Source organism: Xiphias gladius, chromosome 8 (assembly GCF_016859285.1).
Source record: "Xiphias gladius isolate SHS-SW01 ecotype Sanya breed wild chromosome 8, ASM1685928v1, whole genome shotgun sequence".
Lineage (NCBI taxonomy): Eukaryota > Metazoa > Chordata > Actinopteri > Istiophoriformes > Xiphiidae > Xiphias > Xiphias gladius.
Window position 1 is genome coordinate 21458349 of NC_053407.1, and position 17990 is coordinate 21476338.

General features: G+C 37.1%; 4 protein-coding genes and 1 long non-coding RNA gene across 7 annotated transcripts; 4 read left to right on the plus strand and 1 right to left on the minus strand.

Annotated features, from left to right (window-relative positions):
• The first annotated feature begins 587 nt into the window (after window positions 1-587).
• Window positions 588-2458, plus strand: LOC120793179 (troponin I, slow skeletal muscle-like). The gene is made up of 7 exons (XM_040132987.1): window positions 588-608; window positions 742-745; window positions 860-901; window positions 1063-1194; window positions 1582-1671; window positions 1842-2015; window positions 2229-2458. The coding sequence occupies exons 1-7, from the start codon at window positions 598-600 to the stop codon at window positions 2313-2315; spliced, it is 540 nt and encodes a 179-aa protein (XP_039988921.1). The 5' UTR covers window positions 588-597; the 3' UTR covers window positions 2316-2458.
• Window positions 2459-6366: 3908 nt separating this feature from the next.
• Window positions 6367-9211, plus strand: LOC120793181 (troponin I, slow skeletal muscle-like). Of its 2 annotated transcripts, XM_040132991.1 has the most exons (5): window positions 6367-6742; window positions 6863-6952; window positions 7761-7934; window positions 8047-8092; window positions 8939-9211. In XM_040132991.1, exons 1-5 carry the CDS (start codon window positions 6638-6640, stop codon window positions 8974-8976), a joined length of 453 nt encoding a protein of 150 aa, XP_039988925.1. In that variant the 5' UTR covers window positions 6367-6637; the 3' UTR covers window positions 8977-9211. The 2 variants fall into 2 exon arrangements, with proteins under 2 accessions (XP_039988925.1, XP_039988924.1); XM_040132990.1 differs by lacking the exon at window positions 8939-9211 and having other exon boundaries at window positions 8047-8479.
• On the minus strand, window positions 7367-14592 carry LOC120793182. Of its 2 annotated transcripts, XR_005707956.1 has the most exons (4): window positions 14519-14592; window positions 11593-11687; window positions 11214-11357; window positions 7367-7904 (listed from the first exon to the last, which is right to left on the minus strand). It is a non-coding gene; the product is annotated as an uncharacterized LOC120793182 (long non-coding RNA). The 2 variants fall into 2 exon arrangements; XR_005707955.1 differs by lacking the exon at window positions 7367-7904 and having other exon boundaries at window positions 10431-11357.
• On the plus strand, window positions 8952-13158 carry LOC120793178 (troponin I, cardiac muscle-like). Its single transcript, XM_040132986.1, has 8 exons — window positions 8952-8977; window positions 9764-9807; window positions 9940-9946; window positions 10336-10380; window positions 10526-10657; window positions 11297-11386; window positions 11537-11710; window positions 12356-13158. Exons 2-8 carry the CDS (start codon window positions 9797-9799, stop codon window positions 12440-12442), a joined length of 546 nt encoding a protein of 181 aa, XP_039988920.1. The 5' UTR covers window positions 8952-8977; window positions 9764-9796; the 3' UTR covers window positions 12443-13158.
• A 68-nt stretch (window positions 14593-14660) lies between the features above and the next one.
• bpgm (2,3-bisphosphoglycerate mutase) lies at window positions 14661-17682 on the plus strand. Its single transcript, XM_040132985.1, has 3 exons — window positions 14661-14816; window positions 15309-15931; window positions 16443-17682. Exons 2-3 carry the CDS (start codon window positions 15331-15333, stop codon window positions 16616-16618), a joined length of 777 nt encoding a protein of 258 aa, XP_039988919.1. The 5' UTR covers window positions 14661-14816; window positions 15309-15330; the 3' UTR covers window positions 16619-17682.
• The last annotated feature ends 308 nt before the right edge of the window (window positions 17683-17990 follow it).

Consider the following 17990-nt stretch of genomic DNA (forward strand, 5'->3'; position numbering starts at 1 on the left):
CATTTAATTTATCCATTTAATGTTTAATTTCTCTCGAGTAATTTCGAGGGAACTGTGCCCTTTAGCCATTAACAGTATCTAGTAGCAACATTTTCAACTCTTCTAACAAATGCTACTCGTAATTTTTTGTATACAAAATGAGAAGTTGTGTTATATACTGTATGTCCTACTTGGCAGTAACTAATTCTGATTTTGATTCTGATCTGGCTGCCTTGAAAAAGGATCGAGACCAGTTGGGATTACAAAAAGAGCATCATTGTTGCAAATTTAAAGGCTTGATGTTGGTATTTCACCATATCAAGGTTTGACTGACAGCAACATGGCTCAGTCAATAAGAGGTGAACAAAAAGTTATTGCAGTAGTAGAAACTAAAATATTGGTTCATGAATCACCTAACAAAATAATTAAATATTACTTAATTGATAAAAGATGAGTGTGTTAAAATACATCTTGTACTTCAATAATAAAGAAAAAAATGCAACGGTACTGCATGTATGTACTGCTACTACTGCATCTACTGCTGTATGTGAATTAGGCATTTTTTTCTGACTTTATTATAAAATCTTTCATTTTTTAATAGACAAAAGGCATCCAACCATGTCTGAGGCGTAAGTCATATACTTTTTGATTATGTAAATTAGCATTTGTAAAATCTTGTCATCCCTTATATCTTCATCATGTCATTACTAACACTTCTAATATATATATTTTTTCTTTTCCATATCTCAATTTCCACTGCAGACCGGTAAGTTAATCTTATTACTGTATATCTGAAGAATCTTTATTTAGAAACCATGTGTGTTTTTTTTATGTAACTGATGCCTCATGCCTCAGTTTTTGTCTACTTCCTTTTGTGTAGAAAAAATCAAAGATCTCTGCATCGCGCAGGCTGGCCCTCAAGGTGTTGTCTCTTTTGCCTTTACCACAACATAATCCATGTGATCATCTGACTGATAGTAATCTACTGCTAAATCAACTTCATGACACAATCCACAAGTTCACCAAATGGCTTATTAAACTGTGTCAGAAAGGTAATAATTCTCACCTTTCTGCCTAATTTAGACCAAACTGCTGAAAATGGCATTTGTGATGCTGGAGAAGGAGAAGGATGAAAAGAAGCTGGAGAGAGAAACTACTTTGAGTGAGAGAGTCCCTCCACTCCAGCTGTCTGGTTTGTCTATGCAGGACCTTCAGGTATGTTCAGGTCACTGCATGGGCTGCCCATCAAACTACAGTGAAACTACATGGTTCAAATGCATATAGCATGTTCAAAGGTGCGTTAGAGGACAGGTGCCTCGACGTTTCCATTTGATATTTTGGGCATTTAGCTGACACTTTTATTTAGAGCAAGCCTCAAGTCAAAACATTGCAAGTATCCACTATTAATGAATGTAACAATCAACACAGTGGTAATAGGAAACACTCGGCTCCCTGTTGTAATGTCTCATAAATGTTGCTGCACTGCACAGAAAAATATAACCTCCGAGTTTGAAATGTGTAACTGTACAATAAGCCAGAGGACTGCAAGGTTCTTTTGGCTTTGTTCAATAGATTTGAATATGAATCTCTTTCTCCCTACAGGCTCTCTGCAAAGAACTGCACCATAAGATTGATGTGGTAGATGAAGAGCGCTACGACGTTCAGGCCAAGGTGGATAAAAACAACAAGGAGGTACATGTTCATTCATAATCACATATGATTTAATTCTGTCTTTAATTTATGAATGAGTTTATAGCCTTACTGAGTGTTTTTTTTAATACATTTTTGAATTTATTTTCATTGGAATTTGTTCTGTGCACAACTGCATACTTTTTAATTTACATTTATATTGTTTCCTGCAGATTGAAAATCTGACTCTGAAGATCTCTGAGCTGAAGGGTAAGATGAAGCGACCTGCTCTCAAGAGAGTGAAGATCTCAGCTGACGCCATGCTGGGAGCTCTGCTGGGCTCTAAGGTCAAAGAGTCTGTGGACTTCAAGGCCAACCTCAAGACTGTGAAGAAAGAGGAGGAGAAGGTACGTGCAGAAACTATAATAGCAGATCGATTTATTTTTTAATTACCCTGGTTTTTAAAGTTTTCAAGATTAAATCAGTCTGGGTTTACTCCTTGGTTTAAGACTCAAATTAGGTTTGAATTATGGCACGATGCTATGATATTGCTCATGTTATTTTGGGGTTATTTTGTGACAATAAATTATCACTGAGAATTATTTTCTTCTTATGGACAGAAGGAGGAGGTGACTGACTGGCGTAAGAACGTGGAAGCCATGTCTGGTATGGAGGGTAGGAAGAAGCTGTTTGATGCCGGACAGTAGATTTGCATTTTTGGACATTATAAACACGAATGCTGTTTTACATTGGATGAGGCTAGAGAGGAAAATAGATTTAATGTCCCTGCACACAATTGACAAGCCCACAAGTGTATGTTTGAGTATTTGTGTACAGACCTAATGTTTGCAATATGCAAAAATATGCAAATTCAAAGGAAGGGAATTCTGTAAATTCTGCACATGGACAAGTTGCACTCTGTTGTGGTTTTATGGTGTTGGCACTGGGAAAACTTGTTAATGGTCTACACTTTCGCCACAGATAAGAACAAAGTGAAATTTGCTTCGGTTAGACTGGTTTATATCAGGACAATAAATACTTCTGGTTAACACAGAAAACTGATGCTGCACTTTTCTTTTTAAATATCTACCTTATCATCACCTGAGGTGTTCTTGACACAAGCTTGGGATCACACAATAAGCCAGAGGGTAGTAAGAGTTCGAGCACTTGGCAGTTGTCAATAGCAGCAGTTGAGAACTAAGTTGTTAAATCGTCTTTGTAAATCCAAGCAGACATAACATTGACATCAAGAACTGTGAATGTCCAAAAATAAGAGGTTGCAGGTTCCGGAGCAGCCACAACATGCCGTACCTATCAACACTACTACAACTAAAAATAGCACTTACAGACGTAATTAGAGACAGAAAAGAAATTCAACAACATCAATTTTCATAATCAAACATTTGTTGAAATCTTTTCAAGCAAAATTTCCAAAAAAAGTGCTGGTTCCAGCTTCTCAGCTACTTAATATTGTTGGGTTTGGTACTAAGCAATTTGAAGAGGTCACATTTGGCCTTGGGAACTTTTGATGGGGAAATTTCACTGTTTTCTGGTATATTCTAGACCAAATAATTAATCGAATGAACCAGAAAAAAAACATCAGCATAATCATTAATGAAAAAAAAAAAAACCTTACTTGGAGCCCTAATTATAATAATAAACTCCATCCAGTATGTTAGAAAAGGGATGCCATTTACTAGATGCTTTTATTCAAAGCACCTCTGAGTATAATAGGCCTGGTGAGGTGCCAAATTTCTAACCTTGGATGAACCATGGTGACTCTATTGTTGCCCTTTCAGCCCAGGCACAAATACATTTGCAATTCACCAGACTAGAGCAACAACTTCTCTGTATTACTCAATCTTGACAGTATATTTAATGTGGTAAATGACACACCAGGGTGTTGACAGACAAAGCTATTTAAGGGGAAGTCCTCTGAATTAAAACATAAAGATCAGTTAACTAGGCCTTGGGTTACTAGGCATCAGATGAATAATGTCAACTCTGAGAAAATAACCATCTTTTTTCTAATCTGTCTTCTGAGAGTTCCACAGCTTTATGGAGATGCAATGTTAAATCCCTGTGTTACTACTTGAAAGCAAAGTTAAGAGGCCTCTAAAGATAGAATTTGACCCAAGGTGTGTACCTCACTGTTCTTGTTTAATTTTTCGCTGCCTACCTATTCTTCATGAGAGCACGACTCACAGACCTTTGAGTGGCTGAACATTTGACTCCCTGTAAAAACAATGACGCAGATTGGCTGGCTCAGTTTACAAACCATCAAGCCCTGACCAGCACCTGTCCTTGTTCCTCTACTCCCCTAAATAAAACACGACTAACCTTTCGTTTTGTTCTTACCCCTAAGGTGGTCTTGCAATGTGTTATCAGACTACAGTAGTCTGTCATCACACACATGCAAAGGAATAGTGATGTATATACAGTAACTTTTTGCTACAATCTTGCGAAAATACCTCAATTCGTACTGATGCAAGGAGATAAAGCAAATAATTTTTAAGGTTGCAGCAATAGGTCAGAGTAGATCTCGAAATGTGGCTCAACAATCAGTACACCAATGCCATTTTTGAATTCAATGGAAAACATGTTTACAGTCTCATAAATGTAAAACTTCTTCATTAATTTTCAGTTTTTAATCTCCAATTCTCTTCTTAAAATCTGAGTATGGAAGAATTTGCAAATTGCCATGAACAAAGCAATAAGAATATTTTTCTTTTTTTCTCACAACTCATGTGGCCATAGAAACACAGATATGGAGTGGGTATTAAAAACCTTGTCAATCAGAGTTGGCAGCACCTTTAGCTGTCTATAGATGGACATCTTGAGATGGTCTAGATTCACACTTCAACCATGTTGTTTGTTCTATAAATAAATGGTTTAGAACAAGGGGGATACAGATACTCCAGTTTGATATCTGTCTCTCCTTATTTATTACTCTTTACACGCTCGCTGTCGCTTCCAACAACAGGTGGAACCTGCGCAATTTACCCAAAGGTTGAAACCCATAAATGAAGTTTTATTACCTCCTTTCTGGTCTGAATATTGTGGTGATGCTATGTGCAACAGTAAATGTCACTGTTGGTGGCCAGACTGTAGCAGTAGCACATACAGGAGGCTATTTTTGGTGAGCCATTAACATTTGGCACAGACACTATAAATCTGATTGATTTTTCTTAATCGTCTCTCAGAAAGTCGATGCCGCCCCCCTAACACACACTTTTCTTCAGTTTTGAGGTACAGCTCAAGGAGCTGTCTGGCTTCACTAAGGTACAGAGTTGCTATTCTGATACTTGTGGATTAGAGTAGATTTAGTATGGTGGGCATGTAGAGGTTTTGATCTGAATTCTATGAATAACAAGTATTTTCTTAGCATGTTAAAAACTACTAACTGGAATCTTGGTAACTGGAATCTGTGAAATTTAATTCAGAGTAATGTCTTGTTATTAACGTTAACATCAAGCTGAACATTGTCATTTTACATGCCTGTGGATTATCTTGCCATTCACCGTTTTTCTCACCTATGCAGAGACTCTCATCAGTTATGTTAACACATGCACTGAGTCAGCACTTTCAAACTTTGCATATGACACAATACAAGTGTTTTCAGTGAATTTGGCTTTTAGTATTTTAGTATTTTTAGTGTTTTAGATTTATCTTGTAAGAATGCATGCTTGTAATGCATGTAAAATAACACAGCAAAATTTAATTTGTAATTATATATTATTACATAATACTTTAAAATTTTCCATTTGAATTCCACAAGAACAAAGAGCAAAATTTCCGTTCACATCTTTTTTTTCACTTACATTTATTGTGAAAAAGGATGATCACAATGAAGTAAACAAAATGTGAATCATCACAAAAATACTTGTTTGGCACTAACAATAATATCACACATCTTAAAGAATATACATAACTTCCAAGCTCCTCTATATTGCACGAGGGAGATAATTAGGGAGTGAACAATAAATAACTTTGTGCACCCCGCTTTAACGGGTGAATGAACGTTTGTTGCGGGTGAAATACTTTGACCATGGAAGTCAGAAAGATCATCAATCTGCAACAGACAGCTCAGCTGAACAGGTGTGAAGGGAATTTACTCTAGTCTTATAATGGTTAATATTTCTAAGGATTCTGCTTCACATATAGATGTTATTTCTTGGTTCAATAATAGTTGAATATGTAAATGCAAGGACAATTGAAATGCAATTGCGCTTATTTTCCCTATTTCAGTGCAGGAATTTAAGACTGTCATGGCTGATGCGTGAGTATTATCACTTTTGGCTTAGTTTCATGTGTTCATTGACAGCTTCAAAATATACTATAACATGATGTGTTGATATTCATAATGTAAATATGTTTACATGTATTTCCTCCCTCTTGTTAATGCGCCAACAGATCTGTGAGTATCTATAATAAAACCCTTTTTTCTATCCTCTATTTGTCTATTAAAGTCATAAAAAAAATCATAAAAGCAAACATACTGTGCTCCACAACATATTGTACAGTATAGATGGAATATATTGAATGTTCTTTATGTATGAATTATAGAAAAAATCAAAGATCTCCTCCTCTCGAAGGCTGGGGTTGAAGGTACATTTTTCTTTATTTGAAATGGTTTTTGAAAAAATATATATTTATTGTGAAGAATTTGAGATATTAGAGTGCATAACTTCGAATTCTCTAAACTTTAGCTATCAAACTTGGGCAACAAAGGCCTTAGTCAGCATACGGCATAAAGTGGTGCGTCCAGTGCCTTGTAATGTGAGAAATGGTTGTGAAGTGTGTGAACTGCATTATACATACAGTTTACATATATAGTACTCTTATGTATAAATATTTTTAAAATGAGTTGTATCATAAAAACAGAAAATTCTGGTATTTATTTGGACTTTTGCCATATTTTTCCTGCTCTAATTGGTCTAGAGATTTCAATCAAATGAGAAAAATGCAATCTTTCATCTAGTTATTTTGATTTTGTCCTTAGATCAGACTATTGGCAGTTGCTTCTCAGATGCTGCAGGAGGAGAAGGAGCAGAAGATGAGGGAGAAAGAAGCTGGTCTGGCAGAAAGAGTTCCTCCTCTAAATCTGTCTGGCTTGTCTTTGCGAGAGCTGCAGGTATTTTGCCTCATTATGAAGTGCTTTTCTCTCAGTAACCGCAGTTCTTTTTACATGAGTTCGTGTTATATTCTCATACCGATAGAGGTGTCTAATTTATTTATTTATTTATTTTTACAGGATCTCTGCAAAGACATGCAGCAAAAGATTGATGTTGCAGATGAGGCGCGCTATGAAATTGGCCTCAAGGTTTCCAAAAATGACAAGGAGGTGAGTAAATGTTTTTAAAGTTATTGCATCCAGTGCCTTTACAATGACGACAACGTCACAACATAAAAGAGATTAAAATGAACAAACACTACCTCCAAGTGGCAGCACTGAGAAAAACAAGACATAACAGCATCCGACACATAAAGCCCGTTCTTCTTCTTCAAACACTCTGTGGCTTTGTTGTAGCAGCAAACAGTGCCCCCAAATATTTTAGACCTCAGCACAGCTAACAACCATGTTTCACACCATCAGCAGTGAGCTGGGAAGAAACTGGAAATCGGTGATTTGGCTGTGAGCACAAAACCTGCTCCACTGTAATCCATGGCAGTGGGGTTTAGAGACAATTAATTACTACACTGATATTATGAAACACAAAACCCCAGGCAGCTATATTCTATATTATGGTTAGATCAATAATAAATTGGGCTAAGATTGGCTCTATATGGTGTTGAGCAGTCATTGGATTCACTGTAAAACAGGTATTACTTTAAAAATATTATTTGTTTTGTAAAGTAGTAGTAGTAGATTTTGAGTTCATTTTTTTGAATCAAATCACTGTTTCCAAGTTAAAGAGAACATTCAGCTCTCAAATGAGGATTAATTAAAAGCAGACATTATTTATAAGTCCCAGTTTTTTTTAATCAAGGATAAAGGATGGAGGTGGATAAGTGGACTGGTCGGGAAAAATGTGAGAATCTCAGGAGCTTCCTTCTACATTGTGTTCATGTAAATAAATAAATAGCATAGTCACTCATAATGGCAGAACAGAAACAGCACAGTCCTTTCGATCCCATGATCCCCTGCCCAGATCGAAAACATGAATGTGAGGATCACTGAAATTCAGAGTAAGTTCAAGAAACCGATCCTGAAGAGAGTGAAGATTTCAGCTGAGGCCATGCTGAGCGTCCTGCTGGGCTCCAAACACAGAGAGTCCTTCGACTTCAAGGCCAACCTCAAAACGGTCAAGAAGGAAGAGGAAAGGGTAAGCCTGGCTTTTGCTTTTGAGTCTCAAAAGCCTCTAGGTAATCATTATTTTTGGTCAATGATCGGTTTTATCTTGGTTGTTTGTCCATGATATGTTATGTTTCCTGCAGAAGGAGGAGGTGACTGACTGGCGTAAGAATGTGGAGGCCATGTCTGGTATGGAGGGCAGGAAGAAGCTATTTAATGCCTCTGGAAACTGAAGAGACAATTATTTTTGCTTAAATCATCTTCGTCTTAGGATGAATTTCTAGCCTAACCCTCTGATCTATATCATAATGATTTAGGAATTGTAGGTAGGAACACCCTTAAAACCCAGATTATCTTCGAAAAGCAACAGACATTGAATATTTTATAGCATGGTAGGCTGTTTGCTGTAGTTCTCCACTGCAGCCTTGAGATGGCAGTATAATTCTTCATCACACCATCACACTCTACTCAGACACCTGTGGACCTACAGTATTGTATGTTGACAGTGGAGAAATCTTGTTTGTCCTTCCTAAATTAGCAACTAATAGTGTCTTATCTGTTGTGATAAATTGCCATCAAAGTTTGTCAGACATCCATTTTTTTTGGCAATAAAGGTATACTGCTAAAAATTAAAATGAAATAGTAAAAATGGCAGTCTTTGTTGAAGTTATTGCATTGGGAGCATGTTATCTTGATATTTTTCTCATGTACTTGATACAAAGTTGGAACCAGCAATGTTCTCTCAATAAAAACATTGCAATCTTTTTCTCCACTGTGAAATCTAATAATCACTTTGGAATGTAATATTGGACTAAAGCTCCTTCAGTCTTCACCCTCTCCTCCTTAGCGAGGAGACGGAGGCACTAAGAAAACATCACTGGTGGATAGTCCCAACGAGAACTTTCACACCTCATACATTTGGGATTTGAGAGACGCAGTGCAAGAATGGTGTGGACAGAGGGTCTATTTTAGTGAGCCACTCACATGAGCGCTGGAATCTATATATCTCCCCTGTTTCTGTCCTTCTTGTCTCAGAAAAAGAAGCCTGTGAGTATTTGTCACCTGCTGTTTAAGGTAAGGATTCTTATGTCAAAATATTACAAAGCATCAAAAAACAAAATTACTTATATTAGAATTCTTAATGGAAATTATGAAAACTGATGCTACTCCAATTTCATCGGTATTAATAAAAGCTCTAAAACAGCATTTATTATTAATACCAGTTATAATTTCTTACAACGGAACGTTTTTTTTTTTTAAACAGATGAAAGATATCTCTTTTTAAGATATCTTACAAGTTATTGAGGGAGCAAGGTTTTATTTCCTTCAGGTTTGAGATCAGCTGCCTTCCTCTGATCTCGAACAGAAGTCCAAGTTAAAGTTATAAATAACATCATCAGAGTGTGAATTTCATTAATGTGTTTTTCTTTTTACTGCAACCCATTCCTATTGCTTATAATTTTGTTGTGTCATTTCAATGTAATGATCTGGAATTAAGAAGACCTATTTCGTATTAAATTAAAAGTGATTAAAAAAAGTATTAAAAAAAAAAAAGGAATCCAGCCTCCTTTGTGTATATTTTTGATTGATTTGTTTTCAGATAATTAGAACTATTTTTGGATTTATTTTAGGGAGCAGTTTTTTAGTCATAGATTTGACCTTTACACATTGTCATACCTTGTTTTTTGCCCCCTGCTATGGATCTACATCCAACAGTATATGGGGTTCCTAACTCAGAACTGATGAAAACGGATGGTCAGTTTTTCCTAATTTTGCAAAGTAAATGTACAGTAAATGGATATGCGTGGGTTTTTTTTGTAAAAAAATGTTCATTCTTCCTCTCTTTTTCTCCACTGATAGATTTAACAAGGGGAGACACACAGAATTGCAACCATGTCTGAAGCGTAAGTATCCACTTCTCATTAACTTCACTCACACCAAAACTCACATATGGTACGTAAAATTACAAAAATGTAACAACTTCTGCTTTTTCTCTATCTCTGTGACTTATGGACACCTCCATCCTAAATGGATAGGCCTTCGGTGAGTTGAGTGTTTGACTGATTCATTTCATTTTGATTCAAAGTTCATGGCATCAGTTCAGGTCATTTAAAAGCTAGGCATTCCATTCCAATGCTCAGGGCAAAATCTTCTCAGGGTGTTAGACGTCATTTTTCATATACTGTATGTAGAATCAGGACGTGGATAACATGCTTCATCTTCACACTTGAACACCATCTGCAGTTTCTACTGGGCCTTAAAATAAACCTGCTTTAACAACTTGAAGTGAATCAAATCAGAATCAAATACAGTGACAAATATATGAATGGACAACAGTGACAACAGAAATATCTGGCATTGGGTTTGTTTAGTTAAATGTCCTAATTCAACGCTGTAAATCTGAATTAACTGTTCGCCATCTTCTTCTCCAGAAACCAAAGTCAAAAATCTCTGCCTCTCGCAGACTGTTCTTGAAGGTATTTTATGTGTTTCTGTGTGTTAGTTTTGGATAGTAATGCTGTAAATATGTTGTACAAGAATTTAAATTCTTTAAGTGCTGTAATCCATATATTGCCTGGTTGACTGAGGTGTAATTTTGTATGTGTATGTGCTGTGCACCAGACCAAACTGCTACAGAAGGCCATGAGTATGCTGGAGAATGAAATGCAAGTCAGACATGATGAACGAGAGAGAAGCCTTGCTGAGAGAGTCCCAGCCCTCCAACTGTCAAGCATGTCTTTGCAGGAACTACAGGTACATTCATCAATGAAGCATTAAACCACATAAGGAGCCTTTTTTGGTTGGGACACCGGAGAAAGTCAACATTAAATCACATTACTGTCTAAACATTTTAAAAGGATCACCTCACCCACATCGCTTTTTCCCCACCTATGCTTAATGTTATCTAGGCAGAAGCAATTAGTTTGATTTTATTTGCAGATGTTTCCGCTGAGACTACTGCAGCCTCCAAAATACAACTGAGGTGAATGTCATTTTGTTTATAGGGCTCAAAGTACTGGGAAATACAATTTAAAAACCTCAACAATCAATATCTCTTACCAGTAACAATTAGTTGGAATAATCCATACACCTAAAAATCAAAAGCTTTAATTGGGACTATTAGAAAATATTTCTAACAAAAACTATGCATATCAGGGTGTTTGGGTTAATCTGTGGATACCATGAATATGAATCTATACAAATTATATTATGCTGCGTGTATTTATATAGATTCATATTCATCGTATACAGTATTTAATAAACAAATAGCCATACACATGTTGTACTGTTGCTGTGCATTGTGCCTTACCGTGTCAGTATTTCCACAAAGTTATCCAGACAAATTACATTCAAACAAAACCAGTCCAATGCACTGAAAGTTTCTGTCCACAGAGTCTTTGCAAGGGATTACAACAGAAAATTGATCGGGTTGATGAAGAGCGGTATGACATTTCTGTAAAAGTCATGAAAAATGAAAAGGAGGTAAGTAATATTGGTAAATAACCGTTTTAGCTTTATGCTTTTTCACATAAAATTAAGCATTTTAATAATTTAAGGAACGCATACTCTATATAACCAATATTCCTTGGAAATTGATTTTTTTTTTGTCATTTTTTTTTCGTTTTGAAAAAGATAAAGGAGCTGTCTCAGAAGATGGTTAATTTGAAGGGCAAGCTGAAGAGACCAACCCTGAAGAAGGTGAAGTTGTCTACTGACGCCATTCTGGGAGCTCTGCTGGGCCATAAGGTCAAAGAGTCTGTGGACTTCAAGGCCAACCTCAAGACTGTGAAGAAAGAGGAGGAGAAGGTAAGGGGTTGCTGGCTTTACCTTAATTTTATTGCAAAATATGTGGTGTCACTTCACCTGTATCAACACTGCTTTTTTTGGGACTGCTGGGTAAAAACGACACAAGCAATCAAATTACAAAACTGTTTAAAATATATTAAACAATTGACAATCTGCACAATTTTTGGCAAGACTGCTTGAAGACTGCTTAATAGACTAAATCTACATTATCATTACACATGTGTAGGTTTCACTTTAAATTCGGGGACTGTACATTCTGGATAAAATCAAATACTGATGACCTCGTTGCAGCCTTATTCTGGACTATTAACCCTAATACTTAAGCTAAAGATATGCGTTTCTGGCTCATATACATAAAGAAAGTTGGTGGGAAAATGAAAGTAGATTCAGATGATGCCTAAATTGAAACCCTGATGTTAAACATGAAATACTGAAATTCTTTTCTAGGAACTAGAAAGTAGATTTAAACTTGAGAAGAGCTTCGTTTGTTTGAAAAACACGAAAGAAGGATACATTTATACAATGTCTGCGGCAACTTTTACTGCAAAAGATTCCTTTTTCTTTTAATATTAACATGCAACAAAAACAAAATAAAAATAAAAAAATCAATCGATGCAAATCTTTTCTTTTACTTTCACCCCACAGAAAGAGGAAGTGACAGACTGGCGTAAGAACGTGGATGCCATGTCTGGAATGGAGGGCAGAAAGAAGCTGTTTGATGCTGGGCAGTAGATTTGAAATGAATATCTTTGTTAAAATGTTTACTGTTCTATAACAGGTGGAACCACCGAATCATTTGACTTTTGTTCACTTTATGATGACAGTGAAAATGAAAACCAGTATAATAAGTAGGTTCTGGCAAGTTCATGTTTCAACTGTTTGTGAAAATGGCAATAATGAACATGTTTACTTTATTATACTTCTCAAGGACTACATATTGGTTTATTTTCTTGCAAAATGACATAATTCAAAGTGTATTGTGAAAAACATATGTATTATATATATATTCAAGCAGAGTAATGCTTTTGTAGTTTTTAGTATCCATATGTATTCATGAACACAGCACCACTGTTGGATGTCCATATCTGTGATATACAGTAATAAACAGGTACTAATCAGAGGAAATGCAGACGGGTGTATGTGCTAACAAGCATGAAACTTTACACTTTGATCCTGTTCCCTACAACAGCATCTTCCGAATCGTGGCAACATAAAACAAGGAGAGCATCATGTGTTCTTGTGTTTTCCACAAAGACATTCTGCCTGTTGGATTGAGTAAGAGAATGAATACACTCTCCCTTGGGCAGCTAATTTTGGCAGTCAAGTGTTCATGAAGTCACTTCAAGGTGAGCATCCTTGAAAATGTATGCGGAATTGAAATTCAGACATTATGATGAGAAGCAATGTTACGAAATGTGCATCAAATAATAAAGCGTAATTGACATTGCTCAGAGAATAAAGTGAATCTATGCCTTAAACTTGAAAGCTGTTGCTCTCCTTACAGCACTTTTTAAATATGTATTAGTCACATTATAATCTGATGATATACAGTATAGTATGGTCATAAATTTGACTACTGTCAGAGATTTTACCATATCGTTTTTTTAGGTCTCCGTTTAGCATCTATGGTGTATTAGATTATTGTGGGGAAATGTAAATCAAATATCAGGAGTGACAGTTTAATAGCAGTATTGGATATTTAATGATTCTAGCAACAATGCGACGAAGCAGTTTGATTTGTCAGCTGTTGCTGCAGTGATGAAAAGCAGACACAATCCACCTGGTTATTTTATCCACTTAGAATTTCTCAGTTGGGTTTTCCAGAAGCTGTTTTATATCACGATATATACATTAATATTGTGATATAAAATGGTGTATACTGTGATTTCAGCCATATCGCCCACCCCCTATGTTATAGCAAATAAAAATATTTTAAAATCACATTATAGGAACTCACCTGCCATTTGGGGTCCAAAAGCTATTCCCCAGAAAGTAAAACATTAAATTTTCAGGTTTAGACTTGATTTTCGTTAAGGTTAGGGTTGCAATAAATCTCAAGCAGGGTTTGAGATTATTTTTATTATGGATTTATCTGTCGATTATTTTTCAGATTGGTCGATAGATCAATAAAATGTCAAAAAATTGTGAGAAATATCCATTCCAATCTACCATAGCCCAAAGTGACATCTTCGAAGGTAGTGTTGTCTGTTAAACAGTCCAAAACCCAAACACATTCAGCTTGCTATCACTGCAAAAATCTGAAAATATTCACATTGTAGAAGCAAAGACCAAGAAAATTTTGGCATATTTTCTCTTAAAAGTGACTTGTAATGGTTAAGGGATAATCAAGAGTTACCAATTATTTTTCTGCTGATCAACTGATCGATTAATCGACTAATCGTCGCAGCTCTGATTTCAAGGGAATAAATGTAAATCAATGTCAATATAAAGTGACAAAAGCGATTAAATGTGTCAGTTTCAACAAAGGCTTGAACATACAGGTGATAACCCTCACTACTGACAATTGGGTGATGATTCACTGTGAACCAATATTTAAAAACTTCTAACCCTTGCCTGAAGTACCTTTACTCTACACTATACGTGGAGTCAAAGTGGCAGTAGTTTGAGGTTAAAGGATTATTTTGGTACTTTGTAACTTCTGAACAAACCTGCACCGTTTTAGGCGGGTACACAAGCCTGCACAAGCTGTCCCTCTCCTCTGCCTGTAAACAAAATTATCTTAATCTGCTGTCTTTCCGTTACAAGAACCACAAATCCTCTCCAAACTGAAAACTAAAACGCTCATACCGCGTATCATCAACGTCGAGCTAGCTTCTACGTCCATGGCTGTCAACTATTACCTCACGTCTCCTCGCTCCTCCTCCTCCCGCCACGGTGAGCGTGCTCGGCCGTTACTACTACTCCTAATATGGGCATAACATTTTCCAAAGGTACCGCCCACATGTGAGATCCACCATTCTGATTGGACGGTCGGAATGTCGATCGTCAACGTTGACGGGAGAGCTGCTGTACATGGCCTGCGAAGTACAGTCACCGCGAACGACTGTACCAGCTACGTTTAGGGCGGATTTAAAACCCACACAGGGTAAGACGACATTTTCAAAATATTCTGGTCATTTTGGGATGAGGTTGCCAAATGGTTGTTGTTTTATTTTTATACGTTGGTCCTGTGTTTACCGCGGTCTAAGCGGCCATAATACACGCAGTTCCAACGGATATTTACATTGCAACACGTCCATCCATCCTCAGGCTAGTTAAAAAAGCTTTACAGCAGCATCTCATCAGATATTTGCATATATTAGTTAGTTATCGTAATCTGCTGTTGTTTTGTGTCCAGCCTATGGATAAGGCTTGTTAATAAGGGTAACTGATGTAGCTATCAGCCTTTACCCTGTCACCTTTTACAAGGCAACCTCTAACCTTTTACTGACTCAAAGTCCGTGCCCCTGAACTCAGATCAGATACACCAACCTGTGACTAAGTGTGAGCGGTGATCTGTTTAAATTTCTGTAATACTTGCACTTGTGCTATCACTGACTGCATAGCTTCAATGTTCATGCGTGTTGAATGTGTGCAGGTTTCTGTTGCTGGTGCTTCGGATGTCCAAGTACAAACTCTTTCTGCTGAGGCATGGAGAGGGGGCCTGGAACAAAGAGAACCGCTTCTGCAGCTGGGTTGACCAGAAGCTGAGTGAAGATGGGGTGAAGGAGGCCCAGGACTGTGGCAGGCTCTTGAAAGGGCAGGGTTACAAGTTCGACTTAGTGTTCACCTCCATACTTAGCCGCTCCATCCAGACAGCCTGGCTGGTGCTGGAGGCTATGGGCCTGGAGTGGGTCCCCGTCATCAAGTCCTGGAGACTTAATGAGCGCCATTATGGTTCCCTGATTGGCTTAAACCGGGCAGAGATGGCTTTACAACATGGAGAGGAAAAAGTGAAGTTGTGGAGAAGGAGCTACGACATCACTCCACCTCCGATTGATGAATCCCATCCTTACTTCCTGGAAATCTACAATGACCGCAGGTACACCACTTGTGATGTGCCAAAGGAAAACCTTCCCCGTGCAGAGAGCCTGAAGGAGGTGTTGGACAGGCTGCTGCCATACTGGGACAGCACTGTGGTGCCAGAGATAAGGAAAGGCAGGACTGTGCTCATTTCTGCACATGGAAACAGCTGCAGGGCTCTGCTGAAACACCTGGAGGGTATGCTACTGAACTGACCTAGGCTATTATAAACAGTGCTCTCTTAGCGTTTGTTTTTGTGGGGTGAATGCAATCAGTTGAATTCAGCAACAGCTCCTGAACTTCTGCTTGAGGCTTTACAAGCTGTTTCTAGTCATCAGAGTCAGCGAATAGAGGAAGGACATATTTCAGTTCCAGAAATGGAAGGCTGAACTTGCACAAAAAGGCCAGTGAGTTTAGGTTACATTTGGCTGTGGCCATGAAATCCACACTGACCTTTCTTCACACTCGTAAGCTGCGTGGACTCCATGTGCCACAGGCCACTTAGTAACTTAACACATATTGACTGTGAAATAATAATATGCAGCAAAGGATCTATAAAGGGCCGGAACTGTGCTATTGTCGTACATTTGTCAATAAACTAACTGGCATACTGTACTAATGCAAAATGAAAGACTGCAAACAGTCAGCACGCTTGGTTGTAGTGAGATTGTCTAGCCTGATTTTAATACTACTGTCCTTATTTCAACAGGTATATCAGATGAGGACATAGCCAACGTGACTTTACCTACGGGGATACCTGTGCTGCTTGAGCTGGATGAAAACCTCAGGCCTGTGAAACCGCGGCGGCTCTTGGGAGACCAGGCAAAGATTCAGGCAGCCATTAAAAAGGTGGAGGACCAGGGGAAAGTCAAACCATCAACTTGAATGCACTAAACTGGCTGTAAGACTTAACATAACCCTTGGTTTGTCTCTTCTTGATTTCTTCAAAAGTCTCAGATAACTCACTATATCACATTAGACAATAACAACAACAGATTGTTGTTAGTAAGATTGAAAGAACAGGTGTAAGTCTCACAGTATGTTACTGTATGTGTAATAGTGGCCTGACCTGAATACAGGATATCTGTTTAGCAGATCAGACTGGTTCTACTGGGGCAGGAAGAAGTTTAGAGATGTAAATTGTAAACTGTAAATTACTGTTCCAGCATTGTGTATTATGTGTAAGCACTGAGGAAAGGTTTTGTTTATATCATACTTGAAGCTCCCGTCCCTATTTATGCCTGTATGGTAACCCTAACCCTCTACCTTGCATATTAATAGTAATGTGGTGATGCTGAAAAATCTTTAAAATATGTCATATTCAGATGGAGGAAAATATTGCTTCTTTGCTAAATGATGCTTTTCAATCACACTGGAAGCTTTAAGGATATTCCCTTGCATTTTAAACATGTGCCATCAGTATTAACCTAGTGCTTAAATTAGATTTTTAAATTTTTTAAAAGCTCAAACAGATCCTATGGTGGTTTTATTTAAGAATAAAAGCACTCCATTAACAGACCTTACCTCATAGAAATTGATAGCCTGGCTGGTTTTAAATGTCCTACTTAGTAAGCGGAAGTATCACATCTGAAGTTGTTTTTCCATTAGGTTTATACAGCTATATTAAATCTGACACCGAATAGTTTGAGTTTAAAACACAGTGGGTAACAACCATGGCTATTTGGTATGATAACTGGTTTATGCTTTGCACTTTTTGGGGATATTAGTAGGATTTTTTAATTTATTCCCTTGTTACAAAGATGCAAAAACCTTGAATGGTAAATACCATTATTTGGATATTTGGATAAATATATTGAGAGTTTAACTGTAAAAAAAAAAAAAAGCACTATTTTGTTTTAGTTTTAAATTCTAAATGATTATCATACATACGCAGTTATTTGATGTTGCTTATGTTCTGTTAATAACATGAGTGAAAATGTTACAAATCACTCATGAGTCTGCACATTACTTCTTATAGCAGCACTAACTTGTCATGTTATGTTACTACTGTGTGTGACATACCTTATTGTATGTTGTACTGTGTCTCTTGTTTGTAGATGTACAATACTGTGAATCATTTGTGTGTCCTGTTTACCCAGTTTTTTTTTGTTGTGTTTCTCTACCACTGTTATTTTGTACACTGGTCTGTTAGGTTAAAGGGGGTAAGTTAAGAACATGCATTCATTGCTACTAAAGGGTAGAAAACACTGATATATTTGTAATTTCATGTAGGATGATTTAATTCCTTCCCTGCTTT